The following is a 22167-nucleotide window of genomic DNA, read 5'->3' on the forward strand; positions in this document are numbered from 1 at the left end:
TAATCCTTTAGGTGAGTGTATATATAATGTATATGTGTGTGTGCATGTATGTATATATAAATATATATAATTTTATGAGGCATAAATTATGAGTGTAATTCTCAATAGTCTTGTATTCATAACATTTCATAAATGTAGCATTTAATGCTCTCAAAGTGATAACAGTAGCTATTCTCTCTCTCTCTCTAAAAATCTGCTTAGTAACTCATATAGTAGTTTAAACATTTCTATTTGGTTGCTAGGGAGGTAACATACTAGCTCAGCAAGAGTACCTAATCCTACGTATGAGCAGTAGTAATAGTGATGATTGACATAAACTCACAAAACAGTAAACAAAGTGACCTCAAAATATTGGCAAGGAAAAAATCACAACCGCCCCTGCAAAACCAATAGTGCCCCAAAACAGGAAAAAAACACACCGCAGCAGAATTAGGGTGAAACGGTTTCTTTACTTCAATCAAAACAAGGGTCAGAGGGAAGAACAGAGAAAAGATCAACCACTGGAATGTACATGAATCGTAATGAAAATCTCACAGTACAACAGTGATATCATTCACAAAACCAGCCATATATTCAAGCGCTTACTGGAATGGGATAAAAAAAAAAAAAAACATTCTCCGGTACTTTTCCCTAAAAGAAAGTCCCGCCAAGACAGTATTCCATCTTATTCCTCTTGCCATGACAATCTTGAAATGGTCATGTTTCTTGGTCTTATATTTGAGATAGAGAGAGAAACACTAGAAGTCGTTTTCAGTGGATGTGCACTTTAACAGTCAGGAAAACACTTGAGGAAAAGGGCAGATAGGACAGTAGTGATGAAAAGTGGTCGAGTCTCATTCATTCCCCTCATCTCAGTTCAGGAACGGGACCAAAAGTGTCCTATCGGAGTAGAGACCATTTGATCTGTTCCTTAGCTGACTGTAGCACCTAGAAATAACAAAAACATTCAATGAAGTTAGAACCAAGACATTTACTTATATATATATATATATATATATATTTTTTTTTTTTTTTTTTTACAATATAATACTAATATTGTACATAATATTGTATTTATTTAATTCACCTATAAAGAACTTTTCAATTATTATTAAATGAAAATATAAATTAATATTATATATTTTAAGTATTAATATAAAAAAAAATAATATAATATAAATTATTTGAATCCACAATCAATCTGATAATATAAGGGTTACCAAGATAAAGTGAGAAGTTTTTTTAGATGTCAAACTTTACTTGGTGCTCATTTAATTCCACTTATAATGGTTGTTATAATTCATTTGACGTGTCATTGGGATCTTATGAAAGAATATATGAAAGTGGGTTCTGCCAATTTATTATAAACTGATGTTTTAAATTAGGCAATGCAAAATAATTAGTCACATTTAATTAGAATGGATTACCATCTTCAGAATCATTTATTCGAAATGTTTTGTGTTCCTCTTCAGTAAATCCAATCACTCAGCGAGGACGGATAGACCAAACCACTCCCAAAAAACCTCACTTGTCTCCAAAGCTACAAAAGGTAATTGAATTTTAACGTGTTTGTGTTCTTGACTCATTAATGCCATCATTTTTCTTAAAAGACACACATCCATCAGGGCGCTGCTATATGGTTTTCAATACTTAGACGAATTCAAGGCAAAATATTAGCACCTTCTCTTTAAGATGCAGTGAGGTCTAGAAGTCTGAAACTATGGGTGAAATTACTATATTTGCCTAATTTATACCCCAATTTTTGGGTTGGGAAGAATTTGCTAACCAAGGCCTTAAAATGTTTTGATTAAAAACACTAATACTGTGAATTTATATTGCAATGATACACCGATCAGGCAGAACATTATGACCGGTGAAGTGAATCTCACAGTGGGTGGTTGCCTGTTATTAGGCAGAAAGTGAACATTTTGTCCTCAAAGTTGATGTGTTAGAAGCAGGAAAAATGGGCAAGTGTAAGGATTTGAGTGAGTTTGACAAGGGCCAAATTGTGAGGGCTAGACGACTGGGTCAGAGCATCTCCAAAACTGCAGCTCTTGTGGGGTGTTCCCGGTCTGCAGTGGTCAGGATATATCCGGCGACAGGGTCATGGGCGGCCCAGGCTCATTGATGCACGTGGGAAGTGAAGGCTGGTCCGAGTGGTCCGATCAAACAGACGAGCTACGGTAGCTCAAATTACTCAAGAAGTTAATGCTGGTTCTGATGGAAACGTGTAAGAATACACAGTGCATCACAGTTTGTTGCGTATGGGGCTTCATAGCCGCAGATCAGTCAGGGTGCCCATGCTGACCCCTGTCCACCACCGAAAGCGCCAACAGTGAGCACGTGAGAACTGGATTCTAATACTGATTTGCTGCTCAAGAAACATTATTAATATCAATGCTGAAAACAGTTGTGCTGCTTCATTTTTTGTGGAAACCATAATACAGTTTTCAGAATTTTTAGACAAATATAAAGTTCTTCATATTTTAAATATTTTGTAATATTCTAAATGTCTTTCATGTTACTTTTTGTATCCTTGTTGAATAAAAGCATTACTTTCATTCTTTAGAAAACAAAATCTGGTCCCACTTTATATTAGGTGGCCTTAACTACTATGTACTTACATCAAAAAATAAATACAATGTACTTATTGTGTTCATATTGTATTGAAAGACACTTTTGCTGATATTGAGGTGGGATACGGGTAAAGTTAGGGACAGGTGTGGTGGTTTGGGTAAGTTTAAGGGTAGGGTTAGGTGTAAGGGAGGTGTCAAAGTGTGTTATTAATTAATTAATGCGTGCGTGCGTGCGTGCGTGCGTGCGTGCGTATATATATATATATATATATATATATATATAACTACAGAAATGAATAACAGATGTAATTACATGCAGGTAATTTTTAAAATGTAAGTACAATGTAAAAACACGTATGTACACAATAAGTGCATTGTATCAAATTATTAATTTAAAATGTAAGTACATAGTAGTTAAGGCCACCTAATATAAAGTGGGTCCCAAAATCTTACTGACCTCAAACTTTTGAACGATAAGTGTTTCTAAAATGAAAAACTGCAGAAGTGAAAAAGCAAAACTTTTATTCAAACCCATTATGTAAAGGTGCAAATGTTGAGGGGAACCCTGTAATCGAGTAATGCAGGCGCAGCAAAACATCCAGGAATTAATTCATCATCTTAATTTGCACGAGGCGAGGCAAAGCATAACCGTATAACAGGGAAGACGAGGAGACAGCCATTAATCACGGACACGAAAGCGATACAGGCAGCCTGTCGCAGGGCCTCTTAAATGAGAACATTAATCAGTCCGCACTCACGACTACAGCAGCCATGGGGAGCCATCGCTGGCAGACAGCCGCCAATAATTAGCCATCATGTTTACATGCGGCAGACACACACACGGGAACCCGGAAAGCCAGGATAGTGGCGGCACGGTGGAACGTTCTTAATGTGGGAGCTGTGAAACCAGACCACCACAGACTCGTTTTCTAAATGAATCATGGGTAAATCGCAGAGCCGCTATCAAACATAGGAGATGTGATCGCGACAGGTGTCGCTGAAGGAAGTGCGTCGATTTCTCTCACCTGAGTGACTGTCTGTTCTGTCAGAGGCACGTCATCGCCCTGGAACGAGATGAGAGAGGGAGATGCTGATGACTTTAGGACTGCTGGCTTGCTTGCTTCCTGTCTCGTACATGCAAGATTATTGGAAATCAAACTTAATAGCTGCCTAGCAGTACCATAATGCTCATCAGTGGCGTCAGAGCACGAGAGATGAAGCAGAGGCAACAAATACTAATCAGATTACCATTCACAACAGTGTAATGGAAGTCAATAGAGGAGAACAAGAAGTAGTTACCCTCAAAGCAACACGGTGAACCACCTGCTGTGGGTCGCTCTCCAGGATCACACTGCAAAACAGACAATTAAATCAGTGATTTTTAGACTCAATTCCGATTGTTTTCCAAAAATGCATGCTTCCATTTTTGGCCTCCTTTTTAGAGAATATAGAGAAAACAGGAAAGGATGTGGACAGGATCAGGAAATAACACTCGCCAGAATCAATCTTATGTCGCCCGCATGAGCACTAGTGGTCGCAGTGGAGTTTTCAGTGGCCGATGTCTAGACCCAGAAGGAATCTATGGACTTTTTCTACATTTTCCGCAATGATTTTTTTGGTAAAAAATTTGTGGAGTGTATTTACATTTATACATTTGGCAGATGCATTTATTCTTTCATTGCATTGCATTGCAGTCAAGGTATCCATTTTATTCATTTATGCATTCCCTGGGAAACATAGTTAAAATCTGGGCATTGCAACACGCTCTATTGTTTGAGCTACAGCATTGGCATGTTTATATATATATATATTAAACAGAGCTGGAAGAGTATGACAGTCTTAATGGTAGCTGAAAGCATGATATAATCAAAATATCACTATCTAATAAATTAATGAAAGGAGAGGCTGGTTTATAGTATTTTATGAATGATTTAATGTCTCCAGAATTCTTTAGCCGTTGATTCTGTGTGTGCCTGCTGATTCACAATTATTCTTTTAAATACAGTATCAATATAATTATATAACATCACACCCAGCCTTAGAAAAAATTACCTACCTTTTGAAAAACAAACTTCATACCTTTTGGTCCATCTGAAAAGTGTTCTTTGACTTTTTGGAGAGTCTAGATGGTGACTCCTTTGTGGAATTGATGGACATTTGAGAGTATATAGACAAGTATGTTATTGCTGTATGCGTTTTTTTAGGGGTACTGAGTTATCTTTTTTATGTTCTATTATTATTATTAGTTGTATTACTTTTATTTATTTTAGCCAGTTTTAATGGAATATTTAAATGTTGTTTAAACCTGTGACAATTTTTGATAAATAAAATAGTTGTTCAATTTTTTTAAATATATTCACACATATAATTATATAAATATTAATGACACAAATTGATTGATTATAATACTAAATACACTTATGTTAATTGCAATAAATTACTATAAATGTAAACCAATCCATATTACATTTCTGAAGGTCAACTAGTAGAGCACAGTAGGTTTGACTCCCAGAGAATGCACATACTGCTTTGGATAAGAGCATCTGACAAATATATGAATGTAAATATAGCATACACTACGATTCTTAGGTTTGGGTTTTGGAAGAACGTAATACTTTTATTCAGATGGATCAAATTGATCAAAAGTGACAGTAAAGACATTTATAATGTTACAGAAGATTTCTATTTAAAATAAATGCTGCTCTTTTCAACTATTTATCAAAGAATCCTAAAAAATTTTCTCATGTTTTCACAAAACTATTAAGCAGCACAGCTGCTTTATGATAGGTATTGCATAAAAAAAGCGCTGGATGGAAATGCCAAGATGCGCGTAAATTCTAAAAATGTGCATAAAAAATGTGTTCAATTGAGGGGGATACATTTGAATCAGATAAGAAGACAAACTATGATGGAAACAAGTTTACTAAATAAATCCCTCGATGCGCAACAAAACACTCGTGTGACTTTGCCTCAACGCTGGATGTGACTGGATAACTGGACTAACCAGTGGATTAGTTTCATTGCACAGCAGCTCAAATGTTGGTTTGATTACTCTGAAATGCCTGAGCCAAACTGGTTTGGTTTAATTTCCTCCCAGAAGTGTCTCATGATTGCGTTCACAACACCAGGCATCTGAACGCAAAATAACATGACAGCGTTTATGGCGTTTCATCTGCACACTATAAAAGAGCGACAGTGGCGTCCCCAATTGCAGCAACTTCTATGGATATTACAGATATTTTGCGCTAATTTCCCAGGAAGTGATTAATTTGTTCTCTTGAACACATGGGATGGAGATGGTGCTTTATTCACAAATGTTTTATGCAATATTCCAATTAAATCAGTTAAATTTGCAACTTTGTACAAACATTGCAAATGATCATAAGAAATGCTTCTTGAGCAGCAAATCATCATATTAGAATGATTTCTGAAGGATCATATGACACTGAAGACTGAAAATTCAGCTTTGATCACAGGAATTAATAACATTTTACAATATATTCATTTAAACTGTAATTCACAGTATTACTGTTTTTTCCTGTATTTGTCATCAAATAAATGCAGTGTTGGTGAGATGCATTTCGAAATCTTACCGACCCCAAACTTTTGAATGGTAGTGTACGTAAAGATCTCTATTAGTGCTGTCAAAAGTACTGACTTCGGTACCAAGTCGGTCCTGAAATTTCAAAAAATGTGACGCTTTGAGCGGAATCGTCAACACCTCTAATTGACCATTGTGTTCACACGTTCGTCGGATATGTCTGTGATTGGCTACAATGATCAACACAAAGGAGCGTTTGAATTTTTGATAAGAGTTTTGAAAGTGGAAGTGTTTGAAAGCACAACCGGTCCGCTGATAGACGCCTGCTTTCAAACGCTCCCGTGTGTATCTGTTAGCGCTCGGTGAAGAGAGAGATGTACATTTACAACATGTTTTTGAAGCGCTGATCGTTGTAGCCAATCACAGACATATTTGATGAGCGCGTGAGCACAATGGGCAATCAAAGGGGTTTACGATTCTCGCTCAGTGCGTCACATTTTTAAAATTTGGTACCGAAGTCGGTACTTTTGACAACACTAATCTCTATGGAACAAAATAGTTTGCTTCCGTTTTCCTCCTTTTTTCTTTAAATGTAATACATTTGAATACATTAATTATGGCTTACCCTCCATCAACAATCTCATCAACGGCCAGGAAAAGACCCTCCATATTTTCAAGCAGTGCTCTCTTTTCCACATTTTTCCTAAAGAGAGGAAGAAAACAATCAAAGTCAATCTTTTTTAGTGGTGCTAACAGAGACCATATAACTCATAATGAGAAGTCTTTACTACAATACCTCAACATTTGGCTCAAGGAGTCAAAGAGACAATTCAACACTGACATAAGCATCAGCTGTGTAAAGAAAGACAGTGACACTTATGAGACAATGACGGTTATGATGGAAAGAGACAATACTGGATGAAGTATAAAGCATTACCTCATTTTCATGGGAGCTGCCGATTACATAGAAATACAAATCAATATTGCTCTTGTACACAACTGTTAGACCCTCCAGCAATGCTATTTCACCTGTGTCGAAGAGAGGAAGAATGATTCCAAAATAGGACTTAATGTTGGCGAACACAATTCTTACAATAATATAATCGCTTACTGTCTGTCCTGTGTGTTTTGTTGAAGATGTTCTTCTCAAAGGCTTTCTGCTCTTTCACTGTGGGGTACGTGTCATCATAGTACTGAAACAAAAACAACAGCACAGTCGCAAACCAATATAAGAAGCATATAATACAGAGCCACTTCTATATAGAAATAGAAGACAAATTAAGTGCTAATAAACACTTCCATACACCCTACGCAAACAAGAAGCTTGTGTTTCTAAAGGGTGTGAATTACAGACCGGACTTATTTTGAATAACATGAGTAAATGATGACAGAATCCTAAAACTGTTTACTTTCAGGTTCAACCTTATAAAACTGACTGTATCAGTAAAAGGCCTCTAAATGATCACCATGATCAGAGATTGCTGGAAAACCTGTTACTAGCAGGTAAAAGTGGCATTTTTAGTGGCATTCTAAAAATGTCCCAGGTATTTTAAGTTTTTTTTAATTACTGTAAATGTAAGAATTTTTAAATCGCTATTAATATTTCAAAATGAACACTTACTGGACTGAAGCAATCTAGGTTTACTGGATTATCCGTACACAGGGTTTCTGCAGGTTTCATGAAGGTAAATTGAATACCTTTTTAAGACCAATTAAATCAAATTTAAGGAACAAATTGAAGGGATAAAAACACGTCAATATGTTCTCTAAAGGCTCTCACTTACCTCTAATGTAAATGACTAAGCACTCAATGAGTTGTATTAGTTACACTTGAAAGTTTGAAAATACAATTTCCAACAGATCTTAACTTTTTAATAGATTTTACAAGAAATAGCTTAAAGTTTGAGATACGAAATCTTGTGAAAGTGATTTTGATTAAAACAAGAAAAATGTCTGCCAACGGGTTCATAAAAATCAACTTAATTCCAATGCAAGTAATTTTCATACCCACTGACAGATATTTGTTCCCGTTTGAAGCATAAACTCACTTAATTGTGTTTAATTTCTCAGAAAACAAGACTTATTTCATTTTGCATGTCAAGTAAATGTATCTTGTTTTAAGGATGTTCAGAATTTGAACATCTGTAAAACTGTTCATACGAATCAAGCTGTTTATTCCAAATTTTATTCCACTTTATATGATGAATGAAAGTCTTACGGGTTTGGAATGACATTAGGGTGAGTTTTTCATATTTGAAAAACGAATATTTGATGTTTTTCTGCTTACCCTTAAGGCATCCAAGATGTAGGTGTCTTCGTTTCTTCAGTAGAACACAAATGAAATTTTTTAACTCCAACCGTTGCTGTGTCACTCATATAATGCTTGTCAATGGGGTCGAATTCTATTAGAGTAAAAAAAACATGGACAGACAACTTCAAATTAAACCCTGCGGCTCGTGACGACACATTGATGTCTTAAGACACGAAACGATCGGTTTCTGAGAGAAACCGAACGGTATTTATGCAATTAATTTCACCTCACATCAGACGAACGCTTCAGCTCTCCAGACTGCCATCACATCCTGTCAGTGAGGTCAAATAGCAGCCGGGTCATAGATATATACATAGATTCCTCATTAGTGCCTGCGTGGATCATGGCGTGGATCGCTCGAATGAGGATCTACGTATACATATCTATGACCCGGCTGCTATTTGACCTCACTGACAGGATGTGATGGCAGTCTGGAGAGCTGAAGCGTTCGTCTGATATGAGGTGATATATTTGCATAAATACCGTTCGGTTTCAGATAGTTTCGTGTCTTAAGACATCAATGGGTCGTCACGAGCCGCGGGGTTTAATTTGAAGTTGTCTGTCCATGTTTTTTTTACTCTAATAGAATTCGACCCCGTTGACAAGCATTATATGAGTGACACAGCAACGGTTGGAGTTAAAAATCTTAATTTGTGTTCTACTGAAGAAACGAAGACACCTACATCTTGGATGCCTTAGGGGTAAGCAGAAAAACATCAAATATTCGTTTTTGGGTGAACTATCCCTTTAAGTGTACCTACTTTTGATTTATTCATCCAAAATTTGACAGATTCCGTGATATTCTGCATAATACAGTAATGTTTTTTTGTGAATGGATTCTGCAATTCCATCCATGTTTTCCTTGCTTTCCTGCTCCAATTTAAAGGGTTAATTCACCCAAAAATGAAAATTCTGTCATTAATTACTTCCCTCATGTCGTTTGACACCCGTAAGTTCATCTTCGGAACACAAATGAAGATATTTTAGTTGAAATCCGATGGCTCAGAAAGGCCTCCATTGGCACAATGTACTTTACACTCTCAAGACCCATAAAAGGTACTAAAGACGTCGTTACAAAGTCCATCTCATTACAGTGGTTCTACAACAACTTTATGAATCGACGAGAATAGTTTTTGTGCACAAAAAAAAACCTAAATAACGACTTGTATAGTGATGACTGATTTCAAAACACAGCATCATGAAGCTTTGAAGCATTATGAATCAGCGAGTCGATTCAGCGGTTTGGATCGCCAAAGTCACGTGATTTCAGCAGTTTGGCGGTTTGACACGCGATCCGAATCATGATTCGACTCGCTGATTCGGTCATCACTATAGAAGTCGTTATTTAGGGGTTTTTTTGCACACAAAAACGAATTCTCGTCGTTTCATAAAGTTATTGTAGAACCACTGTAGTGAGATGGACTTTGTAACGACGTCTTTAGGACCTTTTATGGGTCTTGAGAGTGAACTGTGCATTGTGCCAATGGAGGCCTTTCAGAGCCATCAGATTTCAACTAAAATATCTTCATTTGTGTTCCGAAGATGAACGGAGGTCTGACGGGTGTCGAACGACATGAGGATAAGTAATTAATGACAGAATTTTCATTTTTGGGTAAACTAACCCTTTAAGACATTTACATTTATGCATTTAGCAGACGCTTTTATCGAAAGCGACTTGCAACTTGGGAGTACAGGAAGCGATCGGTCATTAAGAATTGAGTAAACGCAACAAGTGCCTGAAATACTGAGTCTGTGTACATAGCTCAGTGTAGCACAGGCTAGAGTAGGGAGGGAAAAAAGGGGAAGTTTTTTATTTTATTAAAACTTAAGTGCTCACGGAAGAGATGAGTTTTTAGTTGTCTTTTGAATGTTGTCAATGATTCTGCGTTTCGGATGGCGGTGGGAAGAGCGTTCCTCCAGCTGGGAACGTTGAATGAAAATGTTCTGGAAAGACATTTTATGGGCTTAAATTGTGGAAGGTCAAATTAAAACTTTAAGACCTGCGGAAACCCTGATACATTATTTTCACACGTCAGGCTTTACAGGGTTAAATAAAAGCTCCCTGTATATCAGCTCAAATCTAATCCTGATCCTGATGTTCATCTGATGAGCTCACCTTCGCATACAGTCTCTCTCCGTCATTGTCCATGATCAGAACTGCTTTTACAGTGTACAGAGAGGGCTCCTGTAACAGCACAGACACAAACATGACAGATGATGACCAATGAACGACTGTCAAATTGATCAGCTGATCAGGGCAAAGGTTGAGCAGACATGTACTGTAACTCAGATGCCCATCAGCAGCTGCTGGTGTTGCCAAGTCAATATTATATTATAATAATAAATATTGATATATTATAAATCTTATTTAACCTATAAATATAATACTTAGCCTATACACGCTGTTGTGAACTCGTTTGATTAGCGATTCATTGTTCCGCGGATGTAACGTTAGCAGAAAACAGAGCAGATTTAACTGCTAGCGGATGTTTTACACTTTAAAAGGATATATATTGGGATACAGAGATAAAATCATATTACCAGTATTAGCGTATCCATCTTGTACTGTGCAGAAGGCGCTCACTTCAGCTCCGTGTATTGAATTCCTGCGTATGTTACAGTAACTTCCGCTTACGACACGGGGTAAAAGGGCAAAACTAAGCGGAAGCACTGTAACGTCACTGAAAATATTGCGGGAAATAAATCAACAAGAGAAGAGCATGGCTGTTAGCATATAAATATTGTTTTCCTAATAAGACCAGAGAAGTCCACTTTAAAATATTACATAAGATATACCCGGTTAATTTAACAATATCCAAATATGTTGATATTCTTAGTAGCCCTACTTGCTCATTTTGTGGACATGAAGATGAAACATTGATACATTTATTCTATTCTTGTGATTTGGTTCAAAAGTTTTGGTCTAATTTATATTCCCATTTAAATAAAACTCCCATTAATACACAATCTTTTAATTTGAAAGATGTTATTTGTTATTACACTGACTCCAACAAATCTAAAGAATATATTTTTATTTTGTTTGCCAAATTTTTCATCCATAAACAGAAATTTATGAGCTCACTTCCTACTTTTTCACATTTTTTGATCGAGGTAGACTCGCTGCTTAAATCTTTTAGGTTAACTAGCAATAAAAAATGTGATCGATTCCTAAAACAATATGAACAATTCTTTTGTAATGAATCTGATGTTCATGTTTAACCAGCTTCCTCATGTCTTGACAACCCCCTCCCCCCCCTTTTTTTTTTAATTTTATTTATTTATTTTATTTTATTTACTTATATTGTCCCTTGTCTTTATATGTCCTTTTCATATGTATGTAAAGGTTTTTTTAATACTTCCTTTAGATATTTGACTCTACATACAAATGTCTTTTATATCTTAACTCTATTGTTCTCCTGAAGGTATTTGTTTATTTGTACGGTTCTTGAATAATAATAATAATAATAATAATAATAATAAAATAAACAAGAATGTTTTGAATTGGCCTGCATACTCAAAGCAGTCATTATTATATTATTATTATTATTATCATCATCGTTATTATTATTAACATAAAACAATAAAGAAACATTCAAACAATGACTTTAACTACAATACACACAAAGCACATACATCGTGAGTAGCTATCCAGTTGTGTAAAATTTGTGTGTGTCAGTGGCCTGTTTGGCTACTTGTGAGAGCCAAAAATGTCCTCACAGATGCCATGAAATTATGTATTTAATATTACATTTATATAGCCTAGTTATATTTTATTATATATATATATCCACGTTACACCAGTGAACTAATGCAAACAGGGCTTTAAGAGAGAGATTGGAGAATAAATGTACTAGCCTAGTGAAAAAACAGAGAGTAAAGAAACTATTCTCCTGCAATCAGAAATATTTATTTCAATACTTTAACTGATGTGTCTGACCACACAGTGAACCACAACAGTTTTTATTTATTAAACAATGGCAGGTTTGGGGTAAAAACATGCAATGTGACATACAGGTTAAAGTAGGCTAAATATAAAAATAAAATGGAGTTAAATATACTAGCAAATTTAGTTAATGTAACTGTATACTGTATATGGTGTATTACAGGGTAGAGAAAACCCATGTTAACAGGGAACGTTCTCAGAACTGTAGCTAACATTATGTCAATGAACAAACATCGTAATAGTAGAATGTTATCTGGTCTTTAATAATGTTCTCAAAAGTTAGCACAAGAATGTGTTAGTTGGACGTTTGTCTAATGTTTTTTAAATTGTACTTTCAGAGAACATTCAAAATATAACAATCACATCATATTTGAAGAATGATCAAGCGGAATGTTTCCTTAACCATAACCAAACATTTAAAAAACTGGACATTTTCAACAGCCAGAAATAACGTGCTCATAAACGTTAGCAAAATGCTCTTTGAATCACAGCAACCCACAAACTCATTTTAGCCATGTTTTTTCTGTATAATCAACTTGAGATCCAATATTTTGTCTGAATTTAAAGTTTTCTACCTAACTTAAATTTGGCCGATTTAGCAACTGAACTAAGTAATTAATATAGCTTAGGCCTGTTCACTTTAAATTTATTCTTAACTGATAAAAAGATATAGATGTCGAGAAAAATCAAATAGGCCTATAAATTGAAGTAAAACTTTTGTCGTAATTTAAGATCAACGTAAATTGTACTTAATTTGTCTTCCGGGAAACATGTAAGTATCTTCTGTTGCTTCCGAAGGGCAGTACTAAATGAGAAAAAATGATATTTATTTGATATTTTAAATCTTCATCCTTCATCAAAAGCCGTGGATCATTTAGGGAACGACACAGTATTAAGAATCAAGGGTTCATAAACTTTTGAATGGGGTAATTTTTATAAAGTCAGCAATTTTTTTGTTGTCTTGTGGACTATAGCATATTTTATGTAAAAGATCTTATTCAGGACAGTACTAAATAAAAATAACATGCATTTTGTATGAACTCTTTTATTTTGTTTAAATTATTCACATTTTCACAGATTCTGCAAGGGGTGTGTAAACGTTTGAGCACGACTGTATATGTGTGTCCTATTAGTCATATGTGTGTTGAGGGACAACATAACTACCTCAAAAAATATTTTTATTTTAGAATTTCAAAACAAAACTCACCCCTATTTACATAGTGTTCCAAAGAAGTATAACACACTGAAAGAAGGGGACTCACTCTACACTCTACCTAGGTATAATGACTTCATCTTTCAGCAATGGAAAAAAGCTGAGCAGTATTTCTAACCTGAAGTAAACCTCTGGCTTTCATGAACAGACGCTTAGTCAAAGATAATGAGTGATTCGAGTCCCGATTCTGAACTGATTGGTTTTGGAATCTGTTTGCCCTCCAAGAATGACACACTGGCCTCAATGACACAAGTCCTCCTCGAAATTGCATATGCTTCCAGCCTGTCCTGTTTTTTTTTTTGTTCAGTGATAATTTAAGAGATCCTCCTACAACTGGGGATCATAATTACATTGGTCACTTTTTCTGGGAAGCACCACTGTGAAAACTAATCCTTACAGGGGTTTTCCCTGCGCGCGGCTCACAGCTCTTTACTACAGCGACTACACTGACATCAGAGGTCACTTGTTTTGTTCTCAGAGTTAGAAAACGGTTTAATCTAGAGATCTGTGGTGGGATAACTTGTTAGTAAAACTCACAATACTATTCTGAGCATGTTGGCTACATTCAATTTAGCCTCTAAAACGAGTCTTGAAGCACAAAGGACAAAAAGTAGTTTCTATTCTGAATAAATGTTCTTTATATGCTTGTTCAGTAAGGTGGCTCACCAGCGAGTTTCACAATGAAAGACTGGGTTTTCACAATGTTACCACAAAGAAGATTTCGAAATTACCCCATGTTATATCAGAGAGGATACAGTATGCGTTTCCTTGGTGTCATTTTTTTCAGGTATGGTCATAATGTCACCCAGAGTATCATATAAGCTTCACAGTCCTGTTTACAGATCAATCATTATTTTCATTTTTATCAATAATTAACTTTGTATTATTATGTTCCTTATTTGCCATGTTCATTATATACTGCCAGTTTGGGGTCAGTATTATTATTTTTATTATTTATGTTTTTGAAAGAAATTAATACTTTTATTCAGAAAGGGTACATTACATTTATCCAAAGTGACAGTAAAGACAAGTTCTGTACTTTGTTCTTTATTCACAAAAGAAAAAAAGTATTACGGTTTCCATAAAATAAAAATTATATTAACCAGCACGACTGTTTTCAGTATTGATAATAATACAAAATGTTACTTGAGCAGCAAATCATCATATTATAATGATTTCTGAAGGATCATGTGACACTGAAGCTATTTTAAATTGTAAGAATATTCTGAAATAATACTGTTCATAATGTATATATAAAAACAGTAGTACACTTTTTAATTTATGTATATATAATATATGATGCATTTTTGATCATAGCTCCATGGTGCTTTATTATTTTCAGTTTTATATATACATATATACATATATATATATATATACATATATATATATATATATATATATATATACATATATATATATATATATATATATATATATACATATATATATATATATACATACATATATATATATATATATATATATATATATATATATATACATATATATATATACATATATATATATACATATATATATATATATATATATATATATACATATATATATATATATATATATATATATATATATATATATATATATATATATATATATACACATATATATATATATATATATATATATATATATATATATATATATTAAAAAAAAAAAAAAAAAATATATATATATATATATATATATATATATATATATATATATATATATATATATATATATATATATATATATATATATATATATATATATATATATATATATATATATATATATATAATAAATAAATATTTTTTCAGCATATATAAAAACTTTTTTTTTAAATTTTTTATACATTGCTGTATATGAAGTACTTCATATGTGTTTGTTTATGGTACATCGGTGACTGATGTACCGGCCATAAATATTTTTTACCGGCCATGAAACTGTTTTTGCAAAAACAGGCAGTAATGACATCAACATTTTAGATACCAGTGCAAATTCACAATGTTCTATTCCAATTTCGATACCACGGCTAATACTACTTGCTTAACGAATATACATTTAAAACATTACTAAAGACAAGTAAACAGTGAGTAATAAAATAAGAACAAATAATCAAATTACAAGCAAAGGCACAAATAAATACAATATATCAAATATATAAATTAAATAATTAGTGCTTTTCAGGTTTTTCAGGTAGGTCTGACATAGTTTCCAGGTACAGAAATTATAATAAAAATTAAAGCTGCAAGCAGCGATGAAAGCGCCCTCGCACCCATGCCACCGCCACCTGGTGGCCTCAAGAAAACAGTAAATATTGGGCGACATGTATTTAAGCGGGTAACGTGTTTTCTAGCATGTTTGGTACTTCGTGGCATATTTAAATGTGTTTCTGGGAATAAATTACAGTGTAAAACATGACATTTCAGGTTGCCCACAGGTGACTAACTGAATATTGGTATGTAGATGTCTTCAAGCCAGGACTCTTATCAAACATGTGAAGTTTTGGGCAGATCGGACATTGTATGCCCGAGTTAAAACAGCGTCCTGTTTCATGGCGAAACATCGAACTTTGTCAGGACACGCCCTTCAGCGAAAACTTAAGATCTTTGCAATTTAACATCACCAAGGCCTTAAGATTAGACTGACCAAATAAGATGTTGATCTGATAAAATCTTGAGGAGTTAATCACGTGTAAAACAAGGCATTTCCTGTTACCCGCAGGTGGCGCTATGACTGTAACTGAATATTGGCATGTAGATGTCTTCAGGTCAGGACTCTAATAAAACATGTGAAGTTTGGGGCAGATCGGACATTGTATGCCTGGTTACAACAACTTCCTGTTTCATGGCGAAACACCGCCACGGATCTTCGCGATTTAACGTCGCATAGGCCTTTAGATTAGACTGACCAAATTATATTGATCTGGTTAAATCTCTAAGAGGAGTTTGTTAAAGTACAACGTCTGGAAATGGCGAAAAGTGCAAACATTTTGCTGAGAAAACTCTAAATATGTCACTTCCTGTTGGGTTTTCAGACTTTTTTGTAGCTATTGGGCTGTTACATGCATGTACCGGATTTCATATTTGTACATGAAACGCAACACGAACAGCGCTTAATTTAAATTTTGTAGGTGGCGCTATCGAACCATTTTGCCACACCTAATTCTATAACCCATGTCAGACGTACATTTTCACCACTTTTGACGCGTGTGCAAAGTTTAATGAGTTTTCGAGCGTGTTTAGGCCCTAAAAAATGCGATTCATCTCGGAGAAGAATAATAATAGTCCGAGCAATTCCAATAGATTCCTCACTCCATTGGTGCTCGGGCCCTAATAACACTACATAGTCTTCACTGTATAAATTAAACATCCTTATTAATTCATCCTTATTACAGTTACAAAAGTACAACAGAGAGTGATTTTGTCCTTTTTTGTTTGATTAACACACAGACAGCAGGAATATTAGGCTGCTGTCACTTTAAGACCTAATGCATGGATCCATCCAATATACTGAGCTGACATGATACTGTACACATGCGTTTACGTTCTCAAATATTTATGTCCACGTAAGACATAACCGACTATGTTTACTTGGATACTTGCTATTTTTGACATAATTTTGTGTGAATTTGTCTGCTCAAGTGCAAGAAGACGTGAAAGAGATCTGTTTAGTATTCACGCGCTGTGAGACTCGGCTTTCTGGGTGTGTTTCGGATGTGTGCGCACACAAAGCTTTCCAAATAATGTTCCCTTTCGCATCTTCGCATCCCTCCCTTTCACGTTTGTTCACGTTCATACCTTGTTAGAATTCATAAAAATGTTACCGGCCAACTAGCGAGTGACACCGTCTCATATACTCGCCACCGTTTTTTACTCGCATTTGACTTGTTGTGCTTGTTGTAATTCATTTTGTCTTTATAATACAAAAGGGCTACAATGTTCAACAGTTAATTATTATGAATTCATTTCTAAATCATTATGTATTATGAGTATCCCTAGAGGCTTTGACTCCTCAAATACTGCTTTTATGGTTAATCTAGTCAAATGTACAGTTTAAATACTTGCAATAGAGATGATCTTCTTAGAATCGTATTAGTCACCAAGCAATCGTTACACCTGACAGGCTCAAATGAGGAACCTGCGCCCACAATATAATTGCACATAGTAACTGTGTCTCAATAGTGCTTGAGATAAAACTCTCAGATAATCGGACGTCTTTCACAATAAGATCTTTATCTGTTCGGTCACGGCCGCTCATCTTTTTCACACCGTATCAGAATGGCAGTGATGGACATCATCATCATCATCATTGTCACACTGGCCTGTGATGAGTGTCTGACATGGAGATGGCTCTGTATCCCACCCGGCTCCCAGTGTGGGCATGGGTGTGGTGAGAGTTGTGGTTGCAGAAGGAGAGGAGACAGGGTGGAAAGGGGATGTTGGCTGGCGGAAGCACTGTTGAGCGCTGATAAAGGCTTGTCTAGGTGCTCATGCTAACTGTTGTGGTTTCTGGCATGAGACGGGGGTAGAGGGGAGCTGCATACACGATCGTTGTATTCTTTAATTCACCCGGCCTCCTCTATTGCACAATACAGCGTATACCATACAGCGGACCCCACTGCAAAACTGCATCTTGTTCTTCAATGAAAGCCGGGAAATCTGACTTGTTGAACGAAGGAGTTCACATGGTGAATGTACCCATTTGGTGTGCATAAGTGACACTCTTATAATGATAAATTCCATGAAGAACCTTCATGGAACCGTTTTCTATTAAGAGTCTTTATAGTGGAGGAAGACGAAAGTGGTTCTTCTATGGTATCACCATACCACTTTTGGAACCTTATTTTACAAATAGTGTGAAATATTTCTTCTCCAGATGACATCATAGCTTTTCTTTGTCTTAAATAGTTCAAAATCCTAAAATGTTTCTGCTTATTTCCAGATCTAAATGATACAATTTAATACATAACACATGTTTTGAACCTATTGCAAGAATGCACTGCAATATATATATATATATATATATATATATATATATATATATATATATATATATATATATATATATATATATATATATATATATATATATATATATATATATATATATATATATATTGAGGTTTAACAGAATGCTATTTATTTAGAGCTGTACAGAATATATATTTTTCATTGGATGAAATTACGCTACTCTTGATTACTCATACTCATATTTTCCACTTTTCCCAGCAGCAGGATGAATTTTCCCAATGGACCACAAACCAAAGACACGAATGCTCTCATCATAAGTAGCTCGGGAGGTTTTTCCGTGTAATTGAAAGCGTGTTCTCATGTTTACTTGTGGCTAATGACACTCTGATAGTAATGTAATATTTTCTGACAGGAATAAATAGTTGTTGAAAGTATAAATACTGTTCAAAAGTTTGGGGTCGGTAAGATTTTTCATGTTTTTGAAAGAAGTCTCTTATGATCACCGTGACTCCAATTATTTGATTAAAAAACGTGCTATGCTATTTTATTTCAAAATGTAATTTACGGTATTAAATATTTGAAATTGAAATCTTTTGTAACATTATAAATATCTTTACTGTCACTTATGATCAACTTAATGTGTTCTTGCTAAATAAAAGTTTAATTTGTTTCTTTAAAAAAGAAAATCTTACTGACCCCAAACTTTTGCAAATAAATAAATATGAATTGACAAGTATAATTAAATTTAAATAAATGAATATGTAGATATACTAAATATTGTTATATTATATAAATTATAATGCTTAAAAATTATTATGTATAATATAGTTATGAGTGAAATATATATGAGTGCTGTCAAATCGATCAAATCATGATTAATCCCATCTAACATAAAAGTTTGTAAGTAAATAATGTGCTTGTATATAAAATACACATACAAACTTTTATGTTATATGCATATTTATAATTTACTTACTACTTAAACTACTCTAAAATAAATTATATTATAATCTATTTATTTGTAGCTGTATATGAAATAATTGACTGGAGTTATAGGATATCTCTAATATTAGAAACCATTCCATTTTCAGCTTTTGTCAACTTCAATTTTTTAGGAAAAAATATATTCTGGAACTTTAACACAAAACAAAAAAATCTGTTTCCTCTTACCTTTGGGAAGCAGAAAGAACAGGAATAGTTGGATGGGTCAGGATGGTGTCAAGGGGCTGTTTCACTTCCTGTGGTCAAACCAAAGAGGGTCAAGAGCATCACGAGGCCACAACGTGACAGTGGGTGTAATGACTGCAAATATACAACGAAACACATTCAAATATAGGCTACATTGAAGAGCAAGAATTAATAGATGAAAAGGTCAACAAGGTCACCCAGCAGTGAGATATAGTAGTGAGATACAGTGCGACTCGATGACCTGAACTATGTACAGAGAGAGTCAGAACGGCTGTTTGGGTTGGAACACGCCAAATCCCAAACCATTGCGGTGGATATAATAGCAGGCTGTTTTCATGTGTGTGTTTGTAGGTGGTTGAGCCGGGTGGGTGGGTGGGTGCTAGGAATCAAGGCTTGGGAAGTCCCGTCTCTCTGGTTCCTGGCAGGCGCCCACCTCTTTGGACGATGTCAGCCACCTACGTCCATCATTATAGTGAATTTACATACAAACATATTAACGTGTGGGAATTGAAACACTGCATTGTAAAAGAACGAGCTTGAACAAGTATCTAGAAACCACTGCCGTTGTGTAACACGCCTCGATAAACAGTTTTTAGTCATAACTCTCTATTTCTCTTGTGCTTATTGGCACTTCACTGGCAGTCCTTGGTTTCTAATGATTGTGGACCGCATGCACCTGAATGCTCTTTACGTGGTGTATCATTGAGAACTTTAAATGTAAAGAGTATGTAAGCATTTTTGTTTCAGAAGCTCAATACATAAACGGACTAAAGTGGCATTATATTGTAAATATATTCATATAGTTTTTGTTTATTATGTGCTGATTATGGGATCATTCTATTGAGATGATGCAATTTTTAAAAAAATGTACAAATTAATTTTAAAAAGTGTTCTTTATTTTTTAATTAGACATTGACCACTTTTTGATGATCACAAATATTGCAGTGCATAGTTTAGAGCAGTGGCGGTTCTAGACCACGGTAACTATGGGGGCCAGGCAGGGGCCACTTGTGCTTTTAGGGGGCACACGTTAACATTTATCTTAACCAGTAGATAATTAGGTTCACCTAAAAATTCTATCACCATTTCCTCACCCCCATGTCGTTCCAAATAGGACTTTCTTATGTTGAACACAATATTAACTTATTTATTTTATTAAACTGTTGTATAAGATCAGTAGGCCTGCCTATCGCATTTGCACTCATGCTATTCTGGGTAGAAAAACAGAACTCGTGTAATATTGCACTCGTTACTCATGTTATATTGCTTATACTGTAGTCTATATCATAATGTAAATGTGAGGGCGTTTTCACACTGGCATTTTTGTTAGAATAATTGGTAATGTGAAAGTTGTCATGCGGACCCGGGTGAGCTGAGCTCAGGGGAACTGAATTCGAGACTGCCTGAAGGAGGTGGTCTGAGCTCGGTTGCGCAAATTGCGCTCGAGCTGTGCTGCGATTCATGGGAATGTGAAAGCAATAAGCTAACATACGACTAGCGGGCCAGTGGCGGACCACTGGAGGCAAAGTTGGTGGCCCGCTGGCATTTTGCTCATCGTTTTCCTAGCGGACCACCGGCAGCAGCCACCACTTTTCCGACAGTGCTCCGCTACCGAGCCGCTGGTTTATAATAAATGTTTTCTGGCCACCCACGGACGATCCACAGGTCATATATGATTCACAACTGGGTAATTATAGTTAGATCCAATATAATATTATTTTATGCAATAATGAATAAAAAACAAAGTACACAACTGCTAATAACCATTGTATATGTATTTTTTTGGATAGGCAACACAAATGCGTAGCTAAACAAATGGAAATAAACATAAAATAACTATAAACATTATGATAGCCTATTCAAAATATTTACTTTTGTTAATATATATATATATATATATATATATATATATATATATATATATATATATATATATATATATATATATATATATATATATATATATATATATAAATAAAAACAGGATACATAAAATTGTATTAAGACTCGGGTGCGCAAGAAAAGTAACCTGCGCATGCATTTTATCAGATGACGACGTATTTAGTTCAATACAACACATGTGTAAGGGATGATAGTGTTGATTATTTACCTTGGATACGAGCGAGAGGGAGCCTGCGGTGTAGAACGCGCTCTGACGCGGACCACAACAAACGTGCCCAGTGTAAAAACGCTCTGAGACTAAAACTCAAACGGGCATTTCTGCCGCATATCTTAATTATGGAAGCACTGACATGGTTTGGTTAACGACATTCTAACTAATACAGGTTTTGGAACAACACGAGGGTGAGTTACATTAGGTGTTTTTATTTTATTTTTCTTTTTGGGGGAACTAACCCTTTAATTTATTCCCAGATTATTGAAAGTATTTTATTTGGCCATGTACCTGTATCACTCTGTCTGCAGTCTCTACACGTGA

The 22167-nt window shown here is 35.0% G+C and overlaps 2 protein-coding genes across 4 annotated transcripts in view; one reads left to right on the forward strand and one right to left on the reverse strand.

Moving 5' to 3' along the window:
• Nucleotides 1–429: 429 nt before the first annotated feature.
• On the reverse strand, nucleotides 430–11058 carry copz1 (COPI coat complex subunit zeta 1; the record flags this gene model as incomplete). Of its 3 annotated transcripts, none has more annotated exons than XM_079803656.1 (9): nucleotides 430–927; nucleotides 3581–3619; nucleotides 3855–3906; nucleotides 6722–6799; nucleotides 6893–6948; nucleotides 7034–7125; nucleotides 7208–7289; nucleotides 10524–10592; nucleotides 10949–11058. In XM_079803656.1, 9 exons carry the CDS (start codon nucleotides 10964–10966, stop codon nucleotides 880–882), a joined length of 534 nt encoding a protein of 177 aa, XP_079659782.1. In that variant the 3' UTR covers nucleotides 430–879. The 3 variants fall into 3 exon arrangements, with proteins under 3 accessions (XP_079659782.1, XP_079659780.1, XP_079659781.1); XM_079803654.1 differs by having other exon boundaries at nucleotides 3581–3679; nucleotides 10949–11049; XM_079803655.1 differs by lacking the exon at nucleotides 10949–11058 and having other exon boundaries at nucleotides 10524–10616.
• Nucleotides 1449–22167, forward strand: part of nfe2 (nuclear factor, erythroid 2) — a 28667-nt gene continuing 7948 nt past the window's right edge. The window contains exon 1 of the mRNA XM_079803633.1: nucleotides 1449–1528. The gene's annotated coding sequence lies outside the window, so the exon portion shown is untranslated. The remainder of the gene's footprint in view (nucleotides 1529–22167) is intronic.

This window comes from Gobio gobio, assembly GCF_949357685.1.
Source record: "Gobio gobio genome assembly, chromosome: 21".
Taxonomy (NCBI): domain Eukaryota; kingdom Metazoa; phylum Chordata; class Actinopteri; order Cypriniformes; family Gobionidae; genus Gobio; species Gobio gobio.